The 23052-nt window shown below is 44.3% G+C and overlaps 1 protein-coding gene across 1 annotated transcript in view; it reads left to right on the forward strand.

The window, feature by feature from the left end:
• Positions 1–12738: 12738 nt before the first annotated feature.
• FAM13A (family with sequence similarity 13 member A) overlaps positions 12739–23052 on the forward strand; it is a 927448-nt gene continuing 917134 nt past the window's right edge. The window contains exon 1 of the mRNA XM_085635480.1: positions 12739–13122. Within this exon, the coding sequence (XP_085491606.1) occupies positions 13096–13122 (27 nt within the window). The 5' untranslated portion in view covers positions 12739–13095. The remainder of the gene's footprint in view (positions 13123–23052) is intronic.

Below are 23052 nucleotides of genomic sequence, written 5' to 3' on the forward strand. Positions count from 1 at the left end.
ACACTGCACTCAATGCAACATACACTCCAAATAATACCACTCTGTGCCACATAATTACACTCTACTGAATACAACATACACTTCCCATAATACCAATCAGTGCCACATAATTACACTATTCAATGCAACATAAATGCCGCTCGTTGACGTGGAGTGTGGATTTTGCACTACGCCAACTCCTAATCCTTGGAGGAGCAGTTGGATGAATCTTTTAGACTTTCTGGAGGAGTTGTTGGGAGATTTTTTAAATAGTGCTAATCACTTGTGAAGGCTGATATCCTTGCCGGGACTGCGAGGCCCAGGCTGCCCTGCAACGTTCTTGCGCAGCGCACCTGGTGCCTCTTCCCGGCCCCCTTCTCCTCTTGCCACATAGCCCACGCCTACTATCGCGCAAGCGGGACGCGAGCGGGGCGCAGACCGGGGCTAAGCCCGGGCAAAGGGCGGGCCGTCTGTGGCCGATTGAGGACGGGACGGGCCACCCCCCTAACCCCCACTTCTTGGTAAGAGACGTATCCTCGTTCTGCTGCAATTATTCACAATTCACGGATATTGTATCTCTCTTACTTCGGACTTATATTTCTGGTAATTGTCAATTGCTTTTTGTTTTCCATTATGTCATCAAACGCAGGGAAATCGCGCACTTTAATAGTTAACACTACTAAAGGTCCAGTAACTGGTACAATAGACCAATTTTTTAAACGTGTAACAACTGTTCTAGAAAAGGAAATTGCGGACACAGAAAAGCGCCTTTCATTAGACCTGCTAACTGGTAAACGTTCTTCTCTAGGCACAATTGGGAAAGCACTCTCCCCGGGGGTAATAAATGAGGATTTAGGTAGTACCAGTTCCCATCCCACTCCCGCAAGGGAAGAAATAGTTATTGAGATAAATTCCCCAGGTGCAGCTGCCTCCTTCGACCATACATCTAGTTTAACCATATCTGGGCTATCGGACTCGCCGAATTTGGTTATATCCCCCCCATTGACAACAGGGCACTTTGAGAATAGATCAAATATAAGAAAGAGACGAGGTTCTCCAATTACGTCATTCTTGGCCAAAAAGGAGAAAGCAAAACCCTTAGAACAAACATTGACATCTATAGGGCTCCCTGAGATAAATAACCCACCTGCAAGTACCAACATCATAGGGTTGCCTATTGACCAGGACCCTGTGGGTGAATTACTCGTCAAAATAGAGACCATGGTTAAGTCCCTCCTACTCCCTCTTTTAGAGAGGACTAGACTAATAAGCCTACACTTGGACGATTTGGGCAAACGAATACAAGGGAATAACTTGGTCCTAACTGAATTATTAAGGGAACAGACTAAAAGTAATATTGTCGACTTAGTCGCCCCTCATACCCGATTGCCAGAACAACCATCAACTAGCGGTACTCAAATGAAATCTCTTACCGCGCAGGGGAAAAATTTTTGGGCCAAGTCATCCAAAGAAATTACAGATAAAGGCAAAATTAATCCCTTCCCAAATGGTAAAGAAAAAGAAAGGGAGATAAAGGTGGGCGATAGCTCCAAAGTTGGAAAGACAGGAGAAGCCGAAAAAATAAAAAACAAAAAACATTTTTTGGTAACAAATAATTCACCTGTAAAAGATAGATTGGAGAATGGGAATGTCGAGTGGCCTCCTCAGCCCCCTTATATTCCACCAAGCAGAAGAGTGGACCTACCCCCAGAATCAGCCCCATACACGATCATCATGACTGGGGTACCAGAACTGGCAGAGGGAATTAGGGAGGACCCTCATGCCCTAAGAAATAAAACTATTTATTGGCTGAAGCAAAACAGACCTCTTCCCGCGCACATAAATGGGGAAATTCTAATGGTGAGAAGTACGAGTTGGGTGGGAACAAGACCAAAAGAAAAGAAGGGGGACGTGATAATCATAAACTTCAGGGATCATAGAGCTGTTAGATGTATTGGCGACTGGTACGAAGCCAGAGGGGGGGGGACGGTATCTCCACACACTATGTCAATTACTTTTACCCACGAGAACTGACTTCTTACCTGAAACCATACCCCGTAAAAGACTCTCTCTTAGATTGGAGGGAAGTAGATTACCAATTTTTTCATCAAAATTCTTGCAATCATTTATTCTACCCTCAGTCTATTAGGGGATTACAGAATAACAATCGCCATTCACATCAGAGGCTTAATGTATTACATCAGAACAACAGCCCCCAGTTTCATCAGAGGTTTAATGTACCCACCTTTAACCATTTCTCGACGCTATTTGGCTTGGAAAATGTAGATTGACTTAGTCTAGAGCAGGTCTCCCTACATAAACCCATTATGGCAGACCTTATTATTCCTAAAGAGGTTGCCATCCCAAGCGAAAGTGTAGAAAGACAAGAAATGGAAAGCAGTAATTACCCACCATTACCTAATTCGAAATTGACTAGAGAAGCTGACTCTTTTACCCTGGGGAATACTCTTTGTAGTAGTCCTATGCATACGGGGGGAAGATGTGCAAAAAGTCTTGGAGAATTTACCTGTAGCAGAGGTTGCTAGCACAAATAAATGCTTAGACCTTAGAAAGGACAATAATATAGTACAAATTATGTCCTGGAACATAGCGGGCTTACGCACAAAAAGAATGAATGGAAGTGCCATGGATTTTGTCCATGATTACCACGTGATATGTCTACAGGAGACATGGACCACCAATGAACTGCATCTGACAGGGTACAAAACTTATTTTTCCGCGGCAGTTGCAGGCTCTCATGGTAGGGCTAAGGGTGGCCTGATGTTATATATAAAAAATACCATACCAGGGTTAGAAGTAACAGCTCTTAGTTTACAGTCTAATTATCAGATATTGAGACTATCGTTCCAGAAGAAGAGGACAATTATCTTGGTAAACACATACGACAACTTACTAGAAAGTGAGAGAGTAAAAATACTCTGGGCTCTCCACAATAAACTTTCCACCCTGACAAAAAGAATGCAAGGGTCAGACGTCCCATCCATCGTTTGGGGGGGTGATTTTAATCATCACCCCTGCGATGCGAAAAATAGCAATATCTGTGGTGTGGGGGAAGAAATAGAAAATTATACGACTCACTTTAGTCATTCTGGGGTACGAGATTTCCTAAATAAAACCCTGTCAGAATTAGGTCTGGTGATACTAAATAATACTAACACCCCTTGTGGGCAGTTACAGCCAACTTATCTGGGCAGGGGGTGGGAGTCGACGATCGACTATATATTGGTCTCAGCGACCCTTGATAGCAAGGCTCAGAGATTTAGACTAATAGTTAACACTCTTAGCGATCATGTTGCCCTGGCCTTTGACTTGTTTGTGGACCAGGGGCAATCAACTTCACATCTGCTGATGACCGCACTTGCTCAGAATAAGATACACCTAACAAAAACAAATGGCTATGCCTTAGGATGGGGAAAGATAGACCCAGTAGATCTGACAAACAAGGTGGTACTTGCGGTATATCCCGCCATAGTGAAGTGCCTAGACACCGATATCGGTGAAGAGGAAGTCTTGCACAACTTCAGTTTAATTTTGGAGAAGGTAAATGACTGTTTAATACGCAATAAGAAAGGGAATAAGGGTGGGAAAAAAGGGTGGTTTAACCACGATTGTACCATGGCTCATAAATCCCTAAAAATAGCGTTGACAAAATCTGTAAGAGACCAAGAGGAGATACGCAGATTAAGAAGGTCCTATCGTTTAGCCTGTAAAATGAGAAAACAGGAATTGAAAAGAGTACTCTGGGACCAATTATATGAGAGTTCCCAGAACAGAAATAGCGAACAGTTCTGGAAGGTGGTGAAGACACCCTTCCTGACAGATGCAAGTGATCACCCAACAGTAGAAGTGGCGATTGAGGGCCCAGTATGGGTAAATCATTTTTCTAAAGTTTTTGGCAAACTACCAGGACTAGACATATCAGAGGAGAATAACCCGAGCTTACTAAGCAATTCATTCCCGATTCCCTTAAACTTTGGAATCATTGAAGTTATAAATGCTCTTAAAATGAGTAAATGTGGAAAAGCCCCCGGCCCAGACGGAGTACCGGTCGATTTTTTCAAGTTTAAATTAGACCTGTGGGCCCCAATTTTAAAGAGGGTGTTTGACGCAGCAATGAAGTGTGGGATAATTAAAACTTGGACCCAATCGATTATTGTCCCTATTTTTAAGAAGGGAAACGGGGAGGAGGTGACCTGCTATCGACCAATCTCGCTACTGGATTCGCTTGGAAAAGTACTGGGCAGAGTGGTTCTCCAGCGTCTCCAGGAGTGGGCAGACGACCGTAAGATTCTATCCGACATCCAGTTCGGCTTCCGAGAGGGCTTCGGAACAACCGAGCAGGCTTTGTATCTAGCTTTAATAATGGTAAAATACGTATCAGCAAAGCAAGGAAGGTTATATATGGTCTATGTTGACCTATCTGCGGCCTTTGACTGCGTTTCCCACTCAAAGCTCTGGTCAGTCCTTACTGTCATGGGCATAGATCCAGCTCTTGTAGACCTTCTCCGTGCGTTATATTCTAACGCTTCTTCCAGGGTCCGCTTCGGAACGCAGGGCGAACTAACTGAGCCCTTTAAAGTGGAACGGGGCGTGAGGCAGGGTTGCGTCCTGGCCCCCTTTCTCTTCTTCCTTTATACTAATGGCCTGGAGGTAGAGATGTTGAGGGGGGGTCAGGACCTCCCTCGAGTGAAAAATCGCTTGGTGCCCGCGCTTCTTTATGCGGATGACGCAGTGATCCTGGCACGCACGCCGCGAGAGCTGCAGAAAGCTTTGGAAAGATATTCAAGGTTTATGGGCCGTTTGGATCTTAAAATAAATATTAAAAAAACATATGTTATGGCGGCAGGAAAGGGAAAGAAAGGGGGAAGGACCATTTCTCTTGATAAAGAGAGATTAGATCTGACTACCCAATACCCTTACCTCGGGATCATGATGGATGAAAAGCTCAACTGGAAAGCGGCCATCGAAGCTCGCAAACATCAACTTCTGCGAGCAATAATTGCTCTTATAAAATTCTCTCAGAAGCTAGGAAAGAGGCCACCAGTGGAGCTGCTCCGTATTTATAAAGCAAAGTGTCATTCCATCGCACTTTACGGGGCGGGGTTGTGGGGACACAAAAACATCAATGCATTACAGGTAGCAGAAAACACATTTATGAGATTCCTTCTGGTGGTACCTAAGCGAGTTTCTACTTTTTCGTGCCATGCAGAGCTCGGAATGCCTCACATCGAGGATTTAGCAAAAATCCAACCTCTCTTGTTGTGGCGCCGCATCTGGACGTCAACAAAAAACTCATTTACAAAAGAGATAGTGGCGGACTGTATGTCTTTGGAACATGTGGGGAAAATTGAGTGGCTGTCATATGTGAAAAATCTCCTTGCAGACCTGGGGTTGGACAAATACTCTTCTAACCCCGAATTAATCGCTGAGATCCCAAAGAAAGATCTAAAAATAAGGGCTCTGAGTCATATGGAAGAACTGCGGTTGAGCAAGGAGATAAATAAACCATCAGTCCAACATTCCTTGGTAGTAACAACTACCTTGGAAATGGAACCATATCTGACATATCTGACATACGTTGAGTCACAATTTGAGCGCTTTTTGCTGGCACGATTCAGACTGAATATTTTCCACAGGCTTGTAGCCTTTCCTAAAGGACACAATTGGGATGAGCGTTTAACGGCGTGCCCCTGTGACGAAATGTCCGAGCAATCAACGATGCACACCGTTTTGTTTTGCAAATATTACACTGAACATCGCAAGCTATGGCTAATCCCCTTGCTGAGAACTTTTGGCCTTAGAAGATGTCGTCCCGCTATGCTGTATTTGCAATTTTTGAATTCTGTTTTGATTTTCAAAGTCGTTAGCACATTTTTAAAGTGTATATTTAAACACAGAGTAAATCTTGGATGAAGTAAATTTTGTCAATTCATGGAAAAGGGCAGTCCAAAAGCGATTTATAAAAAAATATTATTCAGATTGGCACTGTAATGTAATGCACTTTGAGTCCGAATGAGTTTTGGAAAAATGTCCCAGCTGTCGCTCTCTTTTTTTGTAACGCCTTTTTGACTACATGAGTTTTAACAATCTATCCATACCCCACTTCCTTTTTTATACTGTGTAAATTGTGTTTAATATGTGTTTTATGTACTTTTATGGTTATTAACGTTTTTATAACCGAATAAAGATTTACTTAACATAAATACACTCCACATAATGCCACTCAGTACCACATAATTACACATCACATTATTACACTCAATTCAATGCAACATAAATACACTCTACATGTTACCACTCAGTGCCACATAATTACACACTTCATAATTACACTCTACTAAAACCAACATACACTCCACACAATACCACTCAGTGCCACATAATTATATGCTACATAATTACACTGCACTCAATGCAACATACACTCCAAATAATACCACTCAGTGCCACATAATTACACGCATATATGAAAGAGTCTTTGGCCCGCTCTCCTTGTTTCTATTCCCTTTTATCCAATGATAATCTCTTGGGGGGAGCAATCCTGGCTTGCGCTACATCCTGAATCGCTGAGTAAACAACATAACAGCCGCTGATATGGGTGATATCAGTCCCAGGATGCATCACGTCATATAAGATGCAAGAATCTTCGTAAAACATTTTAATCAATATTCCATAATTTTTATTGTTTGGAAGTTGAGGTTGCAGAACGAGGTAATTCCAATTTTCAAATGCGTGCATTATGCTCAATCGCCTTTTATACAGCATGTCGAAATTCCCAGTTCCTTTAACAATTGTGAAAAAGCTTGACCCAATGCATTTTGGGCCTTACCGGCCCTTCTCAGGGGTTCTTTTCTAAAAATGTTAAACATCAAAAGAATTGTCATTAGTTTGCTGTAAAGTCATTTCAATAAACATCGTTAAACACCTTCTATGTCTGCCATGTTACATGTCCCATAAACAACGCTTTCCCTCTAAAAGTGTGACATAACGCTTTCAAAATGTGCTACCAAGTAACCTGATCTACAATGACACTCTAGGGGGTTTTAAGATAAGCCTCTGCCCAATGAACTATACAACAATAGACACTGCCACTACTCTACGGTTAAAAAGCGGGTCTTTCATACCTCTGTTTTCCGTTCGAATGTTTGTACAGCGCTTCTCGCGTTTCTCCTCGGATACTGATTTTTCACCCTCCCATGTGATAAGCCCCTTTTTTAACAACATGACCACTCCTACATCATTAGTCAATTGTTTAAACAAACCTATTCAAACTTCAACTCCCATAATCCTCCATTTTTTTTTTTTTTTTTTTTTTTTTTAAAAACCTTTATTCGTGCATCTTAAAAGAACAAATACGGGCCTACAACCGTCAGGCCGGCCACGATACAGTAAAGCACTGATACCCACATTACAGCCCCCGTGCATCAACGGTCAGGATTAACAACAGGTTATGAGTCACATACTGGAGATATCTTTGAAACCCGGGGAAGGAGAAGTGAAGGTTAATTTTAAGTTTTTTGATAATTTTATCAGAGAAAAAAGTCAATGAAGGATAAGAGCAAAGTAGATTCGAGTCCGTAAGATAGCTTCACCACACGGGCGAGCAGCAACATCAGTAAGAACAACAATGGGAGTAAAATCTCAATCAGCGAGGCGGTGCAGAGATATATCAGGATAGTCACATGAGCAAGTACGCGCCCCTCCAGAGCCGCCCCCACTCGATCCACCCCACACCCGGACCCCGAATCGAAGAGAGTAGAGCACAGAGACATAAAAGAAGAAAGGCCCATAGAACTAATTGAGAACAGAGTATTACCCCCCCACCCTACACCAATGCGGAGGCTACGGCCTACCCCCCCCCCAGCATAGTGCCTGTCGCCCAAGGAACCCGAAATATAGAGAAGAGAGAAAGTAGGAACAGAGTAAAGAAGGGAAGAAAACAGGAAAGAAGGTGGGGAGGAGCCCACTAGACACCAGAGCGCCCCGAACCATCAGCCAGTTATGGCCCCCACACACTGAGAGCCCTCTACGCCAAAAACGGCATGCAAAGATACCCTGGCACCACAGTTTAAGCAAGGGATACAAGTCGCGACAAGTGCGCGCAAAACATACATACAGTCCCAGTCCCAGGCCAGCCCGTCCATAAACCATAGCGATAGAAGTCAGACTAGCCCTGGCCCGATCGCGGGCTTGGGATTAAACCAGCTCCTGCGTGAAGGCCCCGTGTCCCGAGCAGACAAAGACAAGATGGCCGCTTGTGAGAGGATGGGGAAGTAGGATCACGAAATGGCCGCCGACCATCGATTGAGGTCCCTTGTTGCACCACATAAAATCCAAACCTGGCAAGTAAGGTACAGGAGTTCCACAAAAAGGCAGCAGTGGGCCACCGCGGACGGTCCCTCGAAGCCGTTAGGTATCGCTCAGCAGGATAGCCTCGCGGACGCGATGAGGCAGGGAACAATGAAGCAGGCAGCCATGACCAGGGGGACAAAGTATCCGCAGTTGAGGTGGAGAGCGGTGGACCCTGGGCGCCGGGAGCGCTAGATGAAGGCACCAGTGTAGCACAATCATACACCGCCGCTGCGTCCCCGCAAGAGGACAAGAGCACCGGAGGACCCACGCCCAGTGGATGACAAACAGTGCGCTCACGGCCCGCAGCCGACAGTATGGGGTCAAACCTCTCACTCAGCGCCTGCAGGCCAGCGCACATCTGTAGTTGAAAGTCCCGCAGGACAGCCAGAACGGAGCCGCATGTCAGCGGAAGCTGGGCCCCAACATCGGCAGCAATCCGGGACGGCACTGTGGAGCTGGTGTCCGGAAGAGGGAGGGCGAAGTGGGCAGCGGGCGAGACCGGAGTATCACCCCCCAGCCGCGAGCAGGCACTCAACGCCATGTTTTGCCGCTATACGGTGCAATGGCCAGGGGGGGGAGGTCGTGGCAAGTGGTCAATTCCCCTCAGGTCTACGCCGCAACAGGAAAGGCCGACAGTCGCTTATCTTCTCGCCGGTCCCCCTCGCCGCTGGCTAGGCAATAGGCAAAGGTGGCAGCAGCCCCCCACAGCTCGGTCCTCAGAGCGGGGCAGGAGACTCACCGCACCGGGGCCCACCCCACAGCTCCAGCCCGTCAGGCACAGGGTGCAGAAGGTGTCCGGCCGTCTCTCCCCGGGCTCATCCGGCAACGATCCATGGTGCGAGGCGAGATCGGGACCGCGGGGCTCAGGTTAGCGCTAGCTGGTCCGGTAACTGCGGAGCTTCCAGGAGGCCGGCAAAGGCCGTAAGGGCGCAGGGTCTCAGTGCCGAGGACAAAAGCACCCAGAACTCGGGCATCCGGGCGGGTTGAGACTCCGGGAAAGCAGCAGCGCGGTCAGCGCGTCTTCGCACACGGTGCACCTCGAGAATCGGCGAGGATGGGCATCAGGATAGTAGTCCGAGGCCACGGACCGACGGAGCCGGGCGCTCAAGCGTCTGCTCCGGTCGCCATCTTGGCTCCTCCTCTAATCCTCCATTTTTTAACTGTTAAACTCCGTCCTGTTGTCTGGCTAATCCCATGTCTATGCTAACAAGCCTCCCTCGGTAACTCAGAATACCCTGCCCTTCCCTGGATTGTATTAAAAATGCGTCATTTGCACAACACCTTATACAACATGACATAGTTGTTGGAACATAAACCGGTGTGAAAACATGCACTTGTTGTAAATTAGATCTAATATAACAAAACTTTAGATGATTAACAAAGTTGATGTTCGTGTTTAATCACATATTTTCCTGATGCTATTCTTTTTGGGTGCTGGGTCTGTTACACGCCACATAATTACAGTCTACTCTATGCAACATAAAAACACTCCACATAATACCACTCAGTACCACATAATTATATGCTATATAATTACACTGCACTCAATGCAACATACACTCCAAATAATCCCACTTAGTGCCATATAATTACACGCCACATAATTACACTCTACTCAATGCAACATGAATACACCCCACATAATACCACTCAGTACCACATAATCACACGTCACAATTACACTCTGTTCAATGAAACATAAATACACTCCACATATTACCACTCAGTGCTAAATAATTACACGCCACATAATAACACTCTACTCAATGCAGCATAAATACACTCCATATAATACCACTCAGTGCCACATAATTACATGGCACATATTTACACTCTACTTAATGCAACATAGACAACATAATATCACTCAGTACCACATAATTACACGTCACATAATTACACTCTATTCAATGCAACATAAATACACTCCGCATAATACCACTGTGGCACATAATTAGACGCCACATAATTACACTCTACTCAATGCAACATAAATACACTCCGCAAAATACCACTCAGTGCGACATAGTTACACGCCACATAATTACACTCTACTCAATGCAACATAAATACACTCCACATACCACTCAGTACCACATAATCACACGTCACAATTACACTCTGTTCAATGCAACATAAATACACTCCACATATTACCACTCAGTGCCAAATAATTACACGCCACATAATAACACTCTACTCAATGCAGCATAAATACACTCCATATGATACCACTCAGTGCCACATAATTACATGGCACATATTTACACTCTACTCAATGCAACATAGACAACATAATATCACTCAGTACCACATAATTACACGTCACATAATTACACTCTATTCAATGCAACATAAATACACTCCGCATAATACCACTGTGGCACATAATTAGACGCCACATAATTACACTCTACTCAATGCAACATAAATACACTCTGCAAAATACCACTCAGTGCGACATAGTTACACGCCACATAATTACACTCTACTCAATGCAACATAAATACACTCCACATACCACTCAGTACCACATAAGTACATGCCACATAATTACTCTCTACTCAATGCAACATAAATACACTCCACATAATACCACTCAGGGCCAGATAATTACACGCCACATAATTGCACTCTACTCAATGCAACATAAATACACTCCACATAAATGTACTCTATTCGCTAAGCATAATTATAATTTCAGTCAACACCACAGTTCCAGGCCACACAATTCAACTCCATACATTTCCAATACACACCGCATAATTACACACCAAACAACATATTTCAACTCCACAATCCACAATGTACCTCCAATCCACAGCATATAGTGTCACCACCTGAGCACCAAACATCATTCACCACCACCATATTGCATCCTCGCACCACCTAAGCATCACGTCAGTCTGCCCTTGGAATATGGCATCTGTTGATTCTCCCCTAGTGTCCATCTGCTGCTCGTGTTCTAATTCAATTACTGTTTTCCAAACTCCACTCCCCAGTTATTTATGTCCCGCTCCCCCATAACAAAAAAAATTATAACAAACAAGCATGGGAACAGGCAGGATGATGTTGCCAGCAGTGCAAGTACAAAAAAACTAGAAGACATTCTTTATGTTAAAATCTTGTTTTAATCAGGTATTTCAGTTGTATATAATGTCGTCTTTGTTTGTATTAAGGTAACAAAAATGCTTAACACTTTTTCTTATTACTTTTCAACATAATGCACAGCAGCCACAATGCTCTACAACATAGCCAAAAGTTCTGGCTAAACACATAAGGTCCCAAAGGTGAGACCTTTTGGCTATGCCAATGCTTGTTGTTTGTCTGATTAAAATGCCTTCTAACTTGTTTAAATGCTTTCTTATGCATCCATTTGCTGTCAGCAGGAAGATGGGGGTTAAACACCTACTGAACTATTACTTTATGTAGAACGTTCCAGTGGATTTATATGCTTTGATAATTTATCTTCCTGTTGTTTTAGGTCCTTGTGATGTTTTACAGCCTGGCCTCGTTCAGGGTGGGGGTGGTATTCGTGTTACGAAGGACTGACCTCACAGGAGGCAGAGCACTTTTCAGAGAGGTCCGCTATGCGTGCAGATCCTAGAGCACTGTAGCAAATGAGTAGCCACAATATTTAAATACCCCCCACGTCGATCCATATCGCCAAATCCATTGAGCCGGACTCTCACCCATCAATCACACTTACATTTGGCCATCCATCTTTTTTTTTCACCATTCCATATAGTGCTTGAAATTGAAAAAATACAGGTTCAGGTACCCTGTTCAGAGTACCTACTTGTTTCTGGGAAGTGCTGATACTGTCCAATTGAAAGTAGTGCAGCTCTGCTGAAAATTGCAGGCACTCCCCCTCTCAAAATAACAAAGTGCGGATATTCAGAACATGACAGTACCAGCCCATGTGAAGCAGTGGTTCCAACCATAATTTTCACCAATTCTACCCATCCTTTCACTATTGTAGTCTACCTTCCAGCTATTCATCAGTGTGTCCATCAGTCCTTCCGTCCACCTTTCCCACTTCAATCCTGCCACAGTCTTTCACTCTTCCACAAATTCCGGAAACAAAACTGCTGTACATTTGTAAATAAACCACCGATGGCAGGCCGGTACACGTGTACGCTTGCCCTGGGCTTACTAGGCTGTTCCTGAAGCAACGCTGTCTGGCGTGACTCATATTGACAGACATCAAGAAGAAAGAAACCCTTTACTGTCAGAAGGGAGAAGGACCCCCCTGTGTTAGGGGGTGGGGGAAGGGGGCAGAGCTGTGGGTGTGTTAGGGGAATGGAGGTGTGCTGGGAGGGAGGGGCGAGCGTCGTGGGTGTTCCCCGTGAGTTAATGCTTTCAGCAGGGAGTCATTCGTGTGCCATTGCAAACAGCAGGCACTTCCTCGCCACGCATCCTGTGGGAACCGAGTGCAAGTTTAAAGAAATATGCTAATGTTCTTAAATCTGCAGTCACGTGGTCTCTGGAGAGGAGATTACCAATAGACCGCTGCTGCTCAGATTACACCCCTCTGCCCTAATCCCTGCCATGTGGGACCGGATCCCGCAGACACCGCGAGAGGAATCTCTGGAGACTGCCCGTCCACCAAAACCCTGCGGATTATTTGCGATTTTAAGGTTTTGGGCTGTATTTGAAAAAGAGTGGCTGGCATAGATCGCACCTTCTGTTTGGATTTATTTTTTGTACTGTTTTTCTCCACAAACTCCTGACTATACAAAAATGGGAGCAGGAGCGCTAGCCGTCTGTGTAAGTAGCTCTTTGTGCTTGCTGAAGCTATAAAGTGTCTTGTATAGAGCTTGTGATGCCTGGTGAAATGCGCATTTTAAAATCTTAGGCTATTTTGTGTCGTTTCATCGTTGTACTGTTTAAAGTTGTTCGCTTAACCGTGAAATCTGGAAACCACAACTCAAACGCCGCTTTGCCAACAGTTGCGTAGTGACAGTATGTGATTGTGGGCTTGTTTCTAAAGCTGGGGGGAGGGAGGAACTGCGCTGACAGCGTGTTTAGGTTTCCTCATTTGCAGTTGTACTGCCCCCGTGGCATGCGTGCCTCAGCCAGCCTCTCTTGGATTTTACTCTGCATACCCCGCCATGACGGCACGCGTCTGCACTCTGAAACATCTATGGGGCTGGGATGAGATCATAAACAAAGGTACAATTGTGTGCCCCAAGAGGGTTGCCGGAAACGACCCGTACATTCGCAGACGCAGTGAATTATGTAAATTAAGCTTCACAGATTAGAATAACCGGGAGAGAGAGAGAGGAGTAAAGTAGAAATCCTCACACTGTCTTTGGTCAACTCAGTTTACGAATCTTCCAGTTGCCTCACTTTAACCATCCACTCCATCCAACAACTTGTTATCCATGACTACTAGCCAGCTGACCAGGATACCCACACAGACCGCCGATTGGAGTGCCCTGCTGGCAACATGTGCCCATCACATGCCACTTCCACAGAAGACTCGGGAATAGCTGTGGCTTCGAGTATCTGGCATCCTAGATGGGGAAGTTAGGCAGATGCCAATTTCCGTGTCTGCCCACCATGAAAGACGGTGGAATGTGAATTCTTTTTTTTAAACTTAGTTTTTGTCTTTGTTTCCATTTGGATGGCGTTCTCAAGTATGCGCTGTTCACCGTGCTTCTCATGATAATCAAATGTGTGTAGCAAGTTTACTCCATTACTTTTTTATATAATGCAGTCTTTGAACTAAATTGCCTCTAGGCATTTGTGCCCATGTGTTCGTCAAATGTGATTGTTTTGGTGCGCTGGAGGCAAATTTTCTCCATAGTAGTGTAAGCTATCGCACACCCACCGAGTTGGGCTGAAGGAAGCTTGGCTAGCATACTGGCATATAGTGGGTCCTGAAAGAGTCTGGGAAGCAAGCTGTGCCCCTTTCAAAGGGGAGAGCAGTAGCTGGTCCCTCCCATGGTACGTCATGGAGAGAGTACCTTAAGCCTTGCTAACCAATCCCAAGCACAAAAGCGTAGGCCCCTTCTGACCAAGGGGTGTTTTTTTTTTTTTTAAAACACATTTTATTTGGTTATTCCGGATGAGATTTGGGCAAAGCCCTACAAATACCTGTAGGAAAACAAATTGGACAGGAATACCATTATTTCAAAACCTTTGCAATACCTCCGAACGTGCAGGGAAACGCAACCAAAACAATAAGACCAAGGGGTGTTTTCTTGCAAATCAGGACTAGGTGGATGTCTTGCATTGGCATATTGCGCTTACAAGTAGCAGCGGTTGCTCCTGATCTTGGGAAGAAATCTGTTTCATCTATCTTCAGATATTGTAATCTGCTCTACTCCACAAAAGGAGAGAGATGAAGGACACCACTAGTTGAAAAGAATAATTATGTAGGAGCTACCCCACTCTTTCGCTTCTCTAAGTTCTGAACGGCGTTTGGTTTCTTCCTTAACTGCTACTGACTGCAAATGTGTCCAGTACTCGAGGTCCTACTTCTAAACTGTGTTTCCTATTGGTAACACGCTTTAACCATGGGTCACTGTTTTTATTCAAGTCCTGCATCGTAACGTTCTCATGTAGTCCCTACGTCTATACTGCTCACATAGTGGAATCTTTGTGCCTAGGGTTTTTGCTTGAGGGCTACTGACCTCTCCCGGAACCACTTGGGTCTCGGAATGGTAGAAGAGGGTATTGTCATCTTTGGGGACAACAGCTACCAGGGGTCGCTTACATCATTCTGTGGATTCAAATTCTTTCTTAAGATGCTCCATGCTCCGTACAGAATTCATCCAAGCCCTAAAACCAGATTGCATAGCGAGTCCAAGTATGACTGACTAAAACAGGAGCTGTTTTGAGTTTCTTTCTGAAGGTAAGTTTTGGGTTCTTTCTAGTGAATTTGAGAGTGGAACCCAGATTAAGAACTACCTTTTAACAATGAGCGAGGCGTTACTTCCCTTTATCATTATTTAATTTATTTTATTTCACCTATTTAGGATACATTTAGGGCCCCCAGACTATAAAATGCTGGCCCAAGTTTGAGATTTCTCTTGAAATACAATGGACAGAAAAAAATGCTTTGATGGAACAATGAATACAATTGTGCACTTTTGACTGAAGAAGGTGGTAAAATTAGGATTTGACTGTCCAAATTGGGGCAGTTTACGAGCTATGCAAAACGCCAATCCAGGCACATATTTCCCACATTATCATAGGCAAGTATGTAGCCTGTGCACAGTAGGAAAGGCAGGGTTTCAGAGGCTCTTCACTCTAGGAATAATGGGCAGTCTGTTCGGGTTTAATTATCTTCAAGGTCCTTACGACAATTTTACAGCGCCCGTTAACAAGATCACTTCGCGAACGACTCGTGATCTCTTCCTTATAATGAGATTAGGATGTGTCTCTTTGCATTGGCTTAAATGTTCACAGCTATTTTGTATTCCATAAAGAGGGCTTTTATCTGCTTTTTAAGTTGAATACAATAATTTTATATATTTGCTCTTGATCACAGCCTAAGCAAAATATTTCTATGTTCACCCTGCACATCTTGTTTTTAAGTGTGCATGCTAGTACTATGCGCTTTGGTTGGATGAGATTTCAGCCGTGGTCCAGAGGCAATTATTGGTTACTGGGCCATATCTTTGGTGGTGGTAACTTTGGTTTACCATTGGTGAATCCCACAACGCGCACTGCTGTTGACCACTAAGTGGAAACCCAAGTTACTCAGCAAGAGCAACACTTTACTTCAGGACGTGGTAGGGGTTTGAAACACAAATACTGTACGACCCATGCGATTGCATACAGTAAACGTAATATCCAGTCGCAGTTATATTTATTAAAAAGGAATAGGGCTTTTTTTCCTGGAAATCAGAGTATGGCAGTTAAATAAAGAACACCATGTCATATTATGGGGCAGAGAACTACCCCAAACACTGTCCTAACAATAAACATGAATACAACTGGGCAGTAGAGCATTCCCAAGCAATGCAGCCATTTTTGCCCTCTGTTGTGTCTACTGCTATAAGGACCAGAGAGATGTGTGTACTATTGAGGAGACTGGGGGATTTGTCAGAAAAGTGATAGATATTTACTTTGTCACCCAGACAGCTAAGGGGTTTCCTTTCTGAAGCACAAAAGGCAGCCTCAAGTAGGTTATGTACACATGATGGATAAGAACACCTTTCAACTTGTGCCTAAATTGTGTTGTCGTTTGCTAGTGCACAGTACTTGGAAGTAATTTCTTAACACAGACACATATTTATGACGCTCTACAACACTGTGGTCCTTTCTTTCTATTTGTAAACAGAGCTCAACAGTAGGGGGGTAAACAATTTACTATACATTAGAACAAATACTGGTACCTCTTGGCAATTCTTACAGCTTTAGCTAACCTGAAAAGTTCAAATAGTCACATTTGTAGGAGTGGGTTAGTAGGTACCACTGATTCTGACATTTTGTAAGAGTATGTTAGTAAGTAGCATTGATTCTGGTATTTAGCAGTGCTGGCAGGGACAGTGGGTACCTTTGGTGGCTTCCTCAGAACTATCTTGATCTCTCTGCCTCTTACATATTGTTTATTTTTCAAATTAAGTCTTGCCTTGAACCCTCAGTCACACACAGACCATCATTCACACAAAACTGATCACCTATCCACATTCACCTAATGTGTATTCAACGTGCTGCACACAGTAAACTGTATGCCCAGGTGTTTAGACAAAATAGTGTGTTAAAAATATTGTGTGGACAACATATTGTGTCAAGAATATTGAGGACAAACCTTTTGTGAAGGTAAGAAGGCTAAGAAAAGTTGTACTGTACTTAACTCCACATCTACGTACCTTGAAGAGCTATATACCTTCATATACCTTCAAGGTACATTCTTGTGGAGTTAAGAATAGTGACTCTGTACTTACCAATTTTCACTTAACTTCCCGATAGTTTCATCCTCCATATTTTTTAAATGATATACTGTCCACACAATATTTTTGTTATTGGTGTTCTATCAGACAACCCCTGTGCACCAGCAGGGGAAGCATGTGCCCCTGCACCTCGAATTGGCAGTCCTGCCAAGTACCACGCATCGTGCGTTAGACAATCGTATTTTGGTGTGTTGGTCCGCATCGCCACACTAAAATGTGAAGTCAAAAATTTATAGCGCCTTTGTGAAGTTGCTGGCAATCGGAGATGGGAGTGCTGCTATTAGTGATCATTAAACAAAGCACTGGCCGCGCACTGCTCTGGCAGCCCAAAATGTGTTACAGACTGCACTGCGCAGTGTAACTACTGCACTGCTTTGGTGTTTAATTATAATTAGCATCTTCATCTGACAGGAGGTGGTTCCGGTCGCGCGGGCCAAGCTGACTTAGCTGTGCTCTCACTGGGACTGCAGCACTACGGCGGCGTTTGCAACATTGTCCATTTGCTGCCTGAGACAGAACATTAGGTCATTAAGTGAGCAGCACAAGTGGACAAAAGTTATGTTTGTAAGTTTCTTTTGAAGCTGCCACTGCTCGCACTGCAGCCTGTGCCTCTCACCATGATGCCCTGTTGTGACTGACTTGACCGGGCTGCTTGGAGACTCCTCGTCACTGCCATGGGTCTCTCTCAGTCACTCTCGAGACCTAGGACCGCCTGCCCATGGACCCACTGCAGCTGCTACTAGCATGCTTCAAAGGCAAATTAAACAGAAAGTTTTGACGACACACGTTCACAGCGCTGGTGAGATACGTAGGGCCAGCAACCACACTGCCAGACAGTCATCCACCCTTCAAAGTGGTTTGCTCAGCGCCGGATGTCAGCTACATCCATGTGGAATAGCAGGGACAGGAACAAAGCCTGGCCCCAGAAGACTCTGGTCCATCGAGGTCAGATGAGCCTCAATAATCTTAGATTTAATGATATTATTTTATCTACAGTGTGAACGTAGTCTGGATGGACATCGAACTGCTTGGCTCATGCGCGATCGGCGCAGTAGGCACAGCCTCGTTCTGACCTTACTACGTTGACAGCACAGCACTGAATGCTGACACTGCTGGGGGTGCATTCAATCAGGTCTGCTGTTATGCTTGCTACTTGTTCGTGCCTTTGACTTCAGGGCACTAGGTGCAGCACTTAATGTTATGGTTGTTACTTAGTTGTGCCTTTGAAATCAGGGCACTAGGTGCAGGTTATGTTTTGCTTGTTACTTGGAGGTTGTGCTTTTGACATCAGGGCGTTAAGTTCACATTATCTTATGTTTGTTAGTGGGTCACGCCTTTGACGAAAGGGCACTAGGCCCACTTAATGTTATGCTTGTTGCTTAGCCGTGCCTTTGAAATCAGGACGCCAGGTGCAGGCTGCATTTAATCAGGACTCTCCTTACCTTTTCTTCGAGAGTTGAGTTCAAGAGGCTTCCATGTGCAGAACATTCTGGTGCCCTCAAGAACACAGAACCGCTGCAGATTGAAAGCAAGACTGAGTAATTATGTTAATTTTTAGATCGAGCCTGCGCATGCGCTGCTCTGCGAGGCATACTGTATTAGAGTATGTACTTGAAGCTCCGCCCACTCTCCGCCCATATTTGTCATTGGCTTGTGTCATTGTCCTTCGTAAATGCTGCCTTCTGATTCGTTATTAGGCTCATTAGTCCCTCCTTAGTACTGCCATGTCTTCATTTGTAACCTTCCATGAGGACTGGCCCTTTTACTTCGGTTGTTACACGGTACGTCTTCTTAAGTCTGTAAGCACTATTTTCTTTAATGAGTTTCTTTTACTGCAGGAGGGCAGAAGGGTCAGGCATGTGCAATGCAAAATAGGTCTCGCATTTGCGAGAGTTTAAACTTTTGGCAATGTAAATGACAATGCCTTTTATTCATGTTTAAAAAACAAAAACATATATAAAAGGCATTGTCATTTACAATGCCAATAGCTCAAACTCGCATAAATGTGAGACCTATTGCATTGCAGATGCTTGTTTAGCAGGCAACTGAGATCGTGCGCATTGGGGCCTCTCACATCCTGTTTGGTACAGTGGGGTCCCACAGTGCCGTTCCAGTTCTGGTGCTTTGCTGCCCTATTACGATGATCTTATAGTTTCTCTTTGCTCAAATAGGTGTAATTTCGGATATCTTTAAGTTTCCCTCATCTTCATTGCATGATTTTGTTCGCGAGAAAATGTCACTCATTGTCGTTGAATGTCACTCACAATTACATTGAAATTATGAAAATGTCACTCCTAAACAACCTGAAACCCTGCCAGCTATGAATTGGCTGGCAGCAATCCAGCAACCCATAACCTAGTACAGTAATTACTGTTGACTGTGGGTGACATACTCCACCCCCGCAGCGCCTGACTGTCTGGTGGGAACATGGTAACATTAGCAAGACATCGTGTACCTACAGCAGACAGGCCGAATGCTCGACCCTAATGGAACACTCGCAGTGCGAGCCAGAAAAGTCAAACAGAGGTATGGTGGCACAACCTTACTGGCTGTGCAAAGACTTTCGTCTTTCTAAAGAGCAGCGGGTTCTATGAGGAATCTCTTCTCGGAAATGTCTGGTGGAATATCATTGAGAATTCTTCCTACAATTCTTTAAAGCCTCCTGCTGCAGATCCCCCAATTAGAAAGAAGTGTGTTGAGAATGCGAGCCAGCACTTCCTGTTCCCGCAGGTGTTCTCGCCTTCTTTTAAAGGGCTACTTCCAAGTAAAATAGCCGGATGTGCTGTCATCGCTACTACACACAGAATCTTCGAATACTGCTGTATTTGCACGTGTTCTGCCATCAGCGCTGTGCAGGTCGGTGCAGTAAACCGTGGAAAATGTATGTGTTAGTGTGGCACGTGTAAAATCTGCATAAATAATTATACTGATGACCAGCAATTACTATGACAGGATAACCTGTCACTGACCGTGTTTAAGGTGTTACCCGCATTGTAAGTAATAATTTAACACATTTCCCTTTGGAATGCTGGTTTAAAAATATGCCCAAAAGCATTTCCGTGTATAATCATGTGTAGAAAAAATAGAGGCGGTTGTAGAGCATGTACAGCCACAGGAGCTGTGGTATTTGCAGACAAACAGTGAATGTATGGAACTGCGCCCATATTCTTGGTATTTCTGATGGCCCTATATGATTCAGACCTGATTTCATGTATTGATGTTTTAAGGTGTCGTGATTTATTTATTTTGCTGTTTTGTTGGGTCCAACAAGTGGACTGGTGGCTACTTCATAGCACTGTTAGTTAAATGCTTGCACCTGTCCACACCATTGGCTTCAGGCGATGCTGAATAACGTTTTAAACAACGTGTAATAATGCACATTTGGGTATTATTGTATGGAGTATTACCATCCGGGATATCATTGAAATCCTAAAATTTGCAGATGCAGTACTTTTCTAGGGTAAATATGATTCTGTTGGTTTTTGGATTTCCCTTTATACTTTAAAAGAGAGCCTCTGTGTTGTGATATACATTGTTACCATAAGTCTGTGCGCAACCAGGTATCGTCAGTGCCACACTACCGTGAAGTAATACAGGAGTATTTGAGAGTTTTTGTCATGGGGGTTGTGATTGATGCGATCACGGTGATTTTTGAACTCTTCAAATGTAGTAGTTGGATAACCTACCACTTACTTAACTACCTCATACCAAAGACCATATCTGGGTCACTTGCTGCCTTTTCTTACAGTGACATTTGAGTCAAGGGTAAATAAAACAAAAAACAGTAAAAACGGTGCTTCGTTGAAGGGAAAGTCTATGATAGAAATAATTTCTTCAGAGGGCATTCTTTCCATTTTGCAAGTGGTTTCATGATTAGTTCATAGAATAGAATGATGGGTATACGATAGGGTGTCTCAACAAGTAAGGGGGTGACTAGGAGCAGATTGTGGTCCAGTACCCGTGCTCCTAATGCTAATCACGATACCAAATTAGGGGTAACTGTTCCAGAGGTGGAGGTGATGCAAGTCACCTACACACAAGGAGTTGAAGAAAAGAAAAGAAACGGTAAGAGGAGAGTCCTAGGTCTAGAGCCCACTAGTAAGAGGCAAGCAAATGTCTTGTCTCTTGTTGCCCTCACACACCCCGAAGGGTGTCATGCTTCATCATCGGGCATTTGCTCCTCATTGGGCCGGCGCTGCAATGCCCTACGGGTCCCCCAAAGGGTCACTTTGGCGGAGATCTTTTGATTGAACAGCCGTCAGATGAGTGCGGGTGGAGTCCTATGTGGAAAGTGAGAGGGTTTCTGAAAAGTTAAAACTGGCTAAGGGATACCAGAGGTAGATACATTTAATGTGAAGGTACCCTTGTAAGGATAAAAGACCCCAAAGGTCATGCGTTACTCCAACAGGCGTAATGTGCTCAAATAACTAAAAGGTCAACATGTTTCGCGCCTCACTGTTCTGAAAGATCCGTGGCGCTTCATCAGGACCATAAAACCGTGATGTGACAGTGAAAGTGAGTGAATAGGTTGAGAAACCCTACTAACTCATGGTGGACCGCGTCTGTGGATAACTACAGATAGGCTAAAACTGAATAGTTTGTGCCACTCCTGAGGAAACCTAAAGATATGAAAAGAGTTGCTCCATAGGCTAGCGCGTGAGGTAACCCACACCTTAACAGGATTTCCTCGGTGTACTGGCTCTCAGCACCTACCCGCCATCACGCCTGCCTGCATATTCTCCTCTTACCGTTTCTTTTCTTTCCTTCTCCTCCTTGTGTGTAGGTGACTTGCTACACCTCCACCTCTGGAACAGTTACCCCTGATTTGGTATACGATAGGGTGACCAGGCGTTCTGGATTTGCAGGGACAGTCCTGGATTTTTGCCAGATTTCCCGGCAGATTTCAGGAAATTTAGCTCATGTCCCGGTTTTTAGAGGGTCGGCTGAAAACTGTGGGCGGTATCTTTTTATGTTTTGCAAAGCAGGGATGGTTAGCAGCTGTTATAAGAAAGCAATTTAATTAACAAGCATGCTACTGGCTTTAAAAATTGCATTTTATTTATATTCGTACTGCCTATTTTGTAATTCTCTGCTAAGGAGCACTGTTATTCTGTGCACTGGGTTCAAGTAAAATTGTGGTCCTTCTATTTTTGGGAAATGTCCCGGTTTTTGGCTTTAAAATTCTGGTCACCCTAGTATGCGAGCTGCGCGTGCACTTAATCAAGTTATCAGGGACCGCCTGCCAACTCGGCTTTAGAATTTCTCCAGTCTTGCTTACCCCACTCTTTCACCAGTTATTTGTACAAACACAATAACGAAGTAACACACCGCCCCAAAACTGCGACGTACTTGCACCTTTCTTTATTTAGAAAACAGCTCCAAGTGTTACAGTTAGAAAGTCTTAATTTGTCAGTCGGTCTGCTTACGAGTGTGATGTATTTTGTACCCGAAAAATGGAAAAGTAAAACCTGATGTGTGAGAGGAAAGATATGGCGGTGGTGATGCGTGTATTCAGTTAACTAAAACTTTGAAGGCAGCGTCTCACGTGACGTTTCACTCGCACTCTTAATTCCCAAAGAATTTCAGGTTATTATAGCCTTAAGAAATAAAAAAAATTACAAAAATCAAAATCTTACCTGCAGCCTGACGTCCTCTTCAGACGATGCTCACACAGGCTTCCAGAGTCTCCTGCGCCAATCCAGACACTACTCTCATGCTGGTATTACCCAGCATGAGAGGAGTTTAGGGATTGGTCAGAGCGGGCTGGTTTCATGCTCCAGCAGGGACTGGG

Source organism: Triturus cristatus, chromosome 2_1 (assembly GCF_964204655.1).
Source record: "Triturus cristatus chromosome 2_1, aTriCri1.1, whole genome shotgun sequence".
Taxonomy (NCBI): Eukaryota; Metazoa; Chordata; class Amphibia; order Caudata; family Salamandridae; genus Triturus; species Triturus cristatus.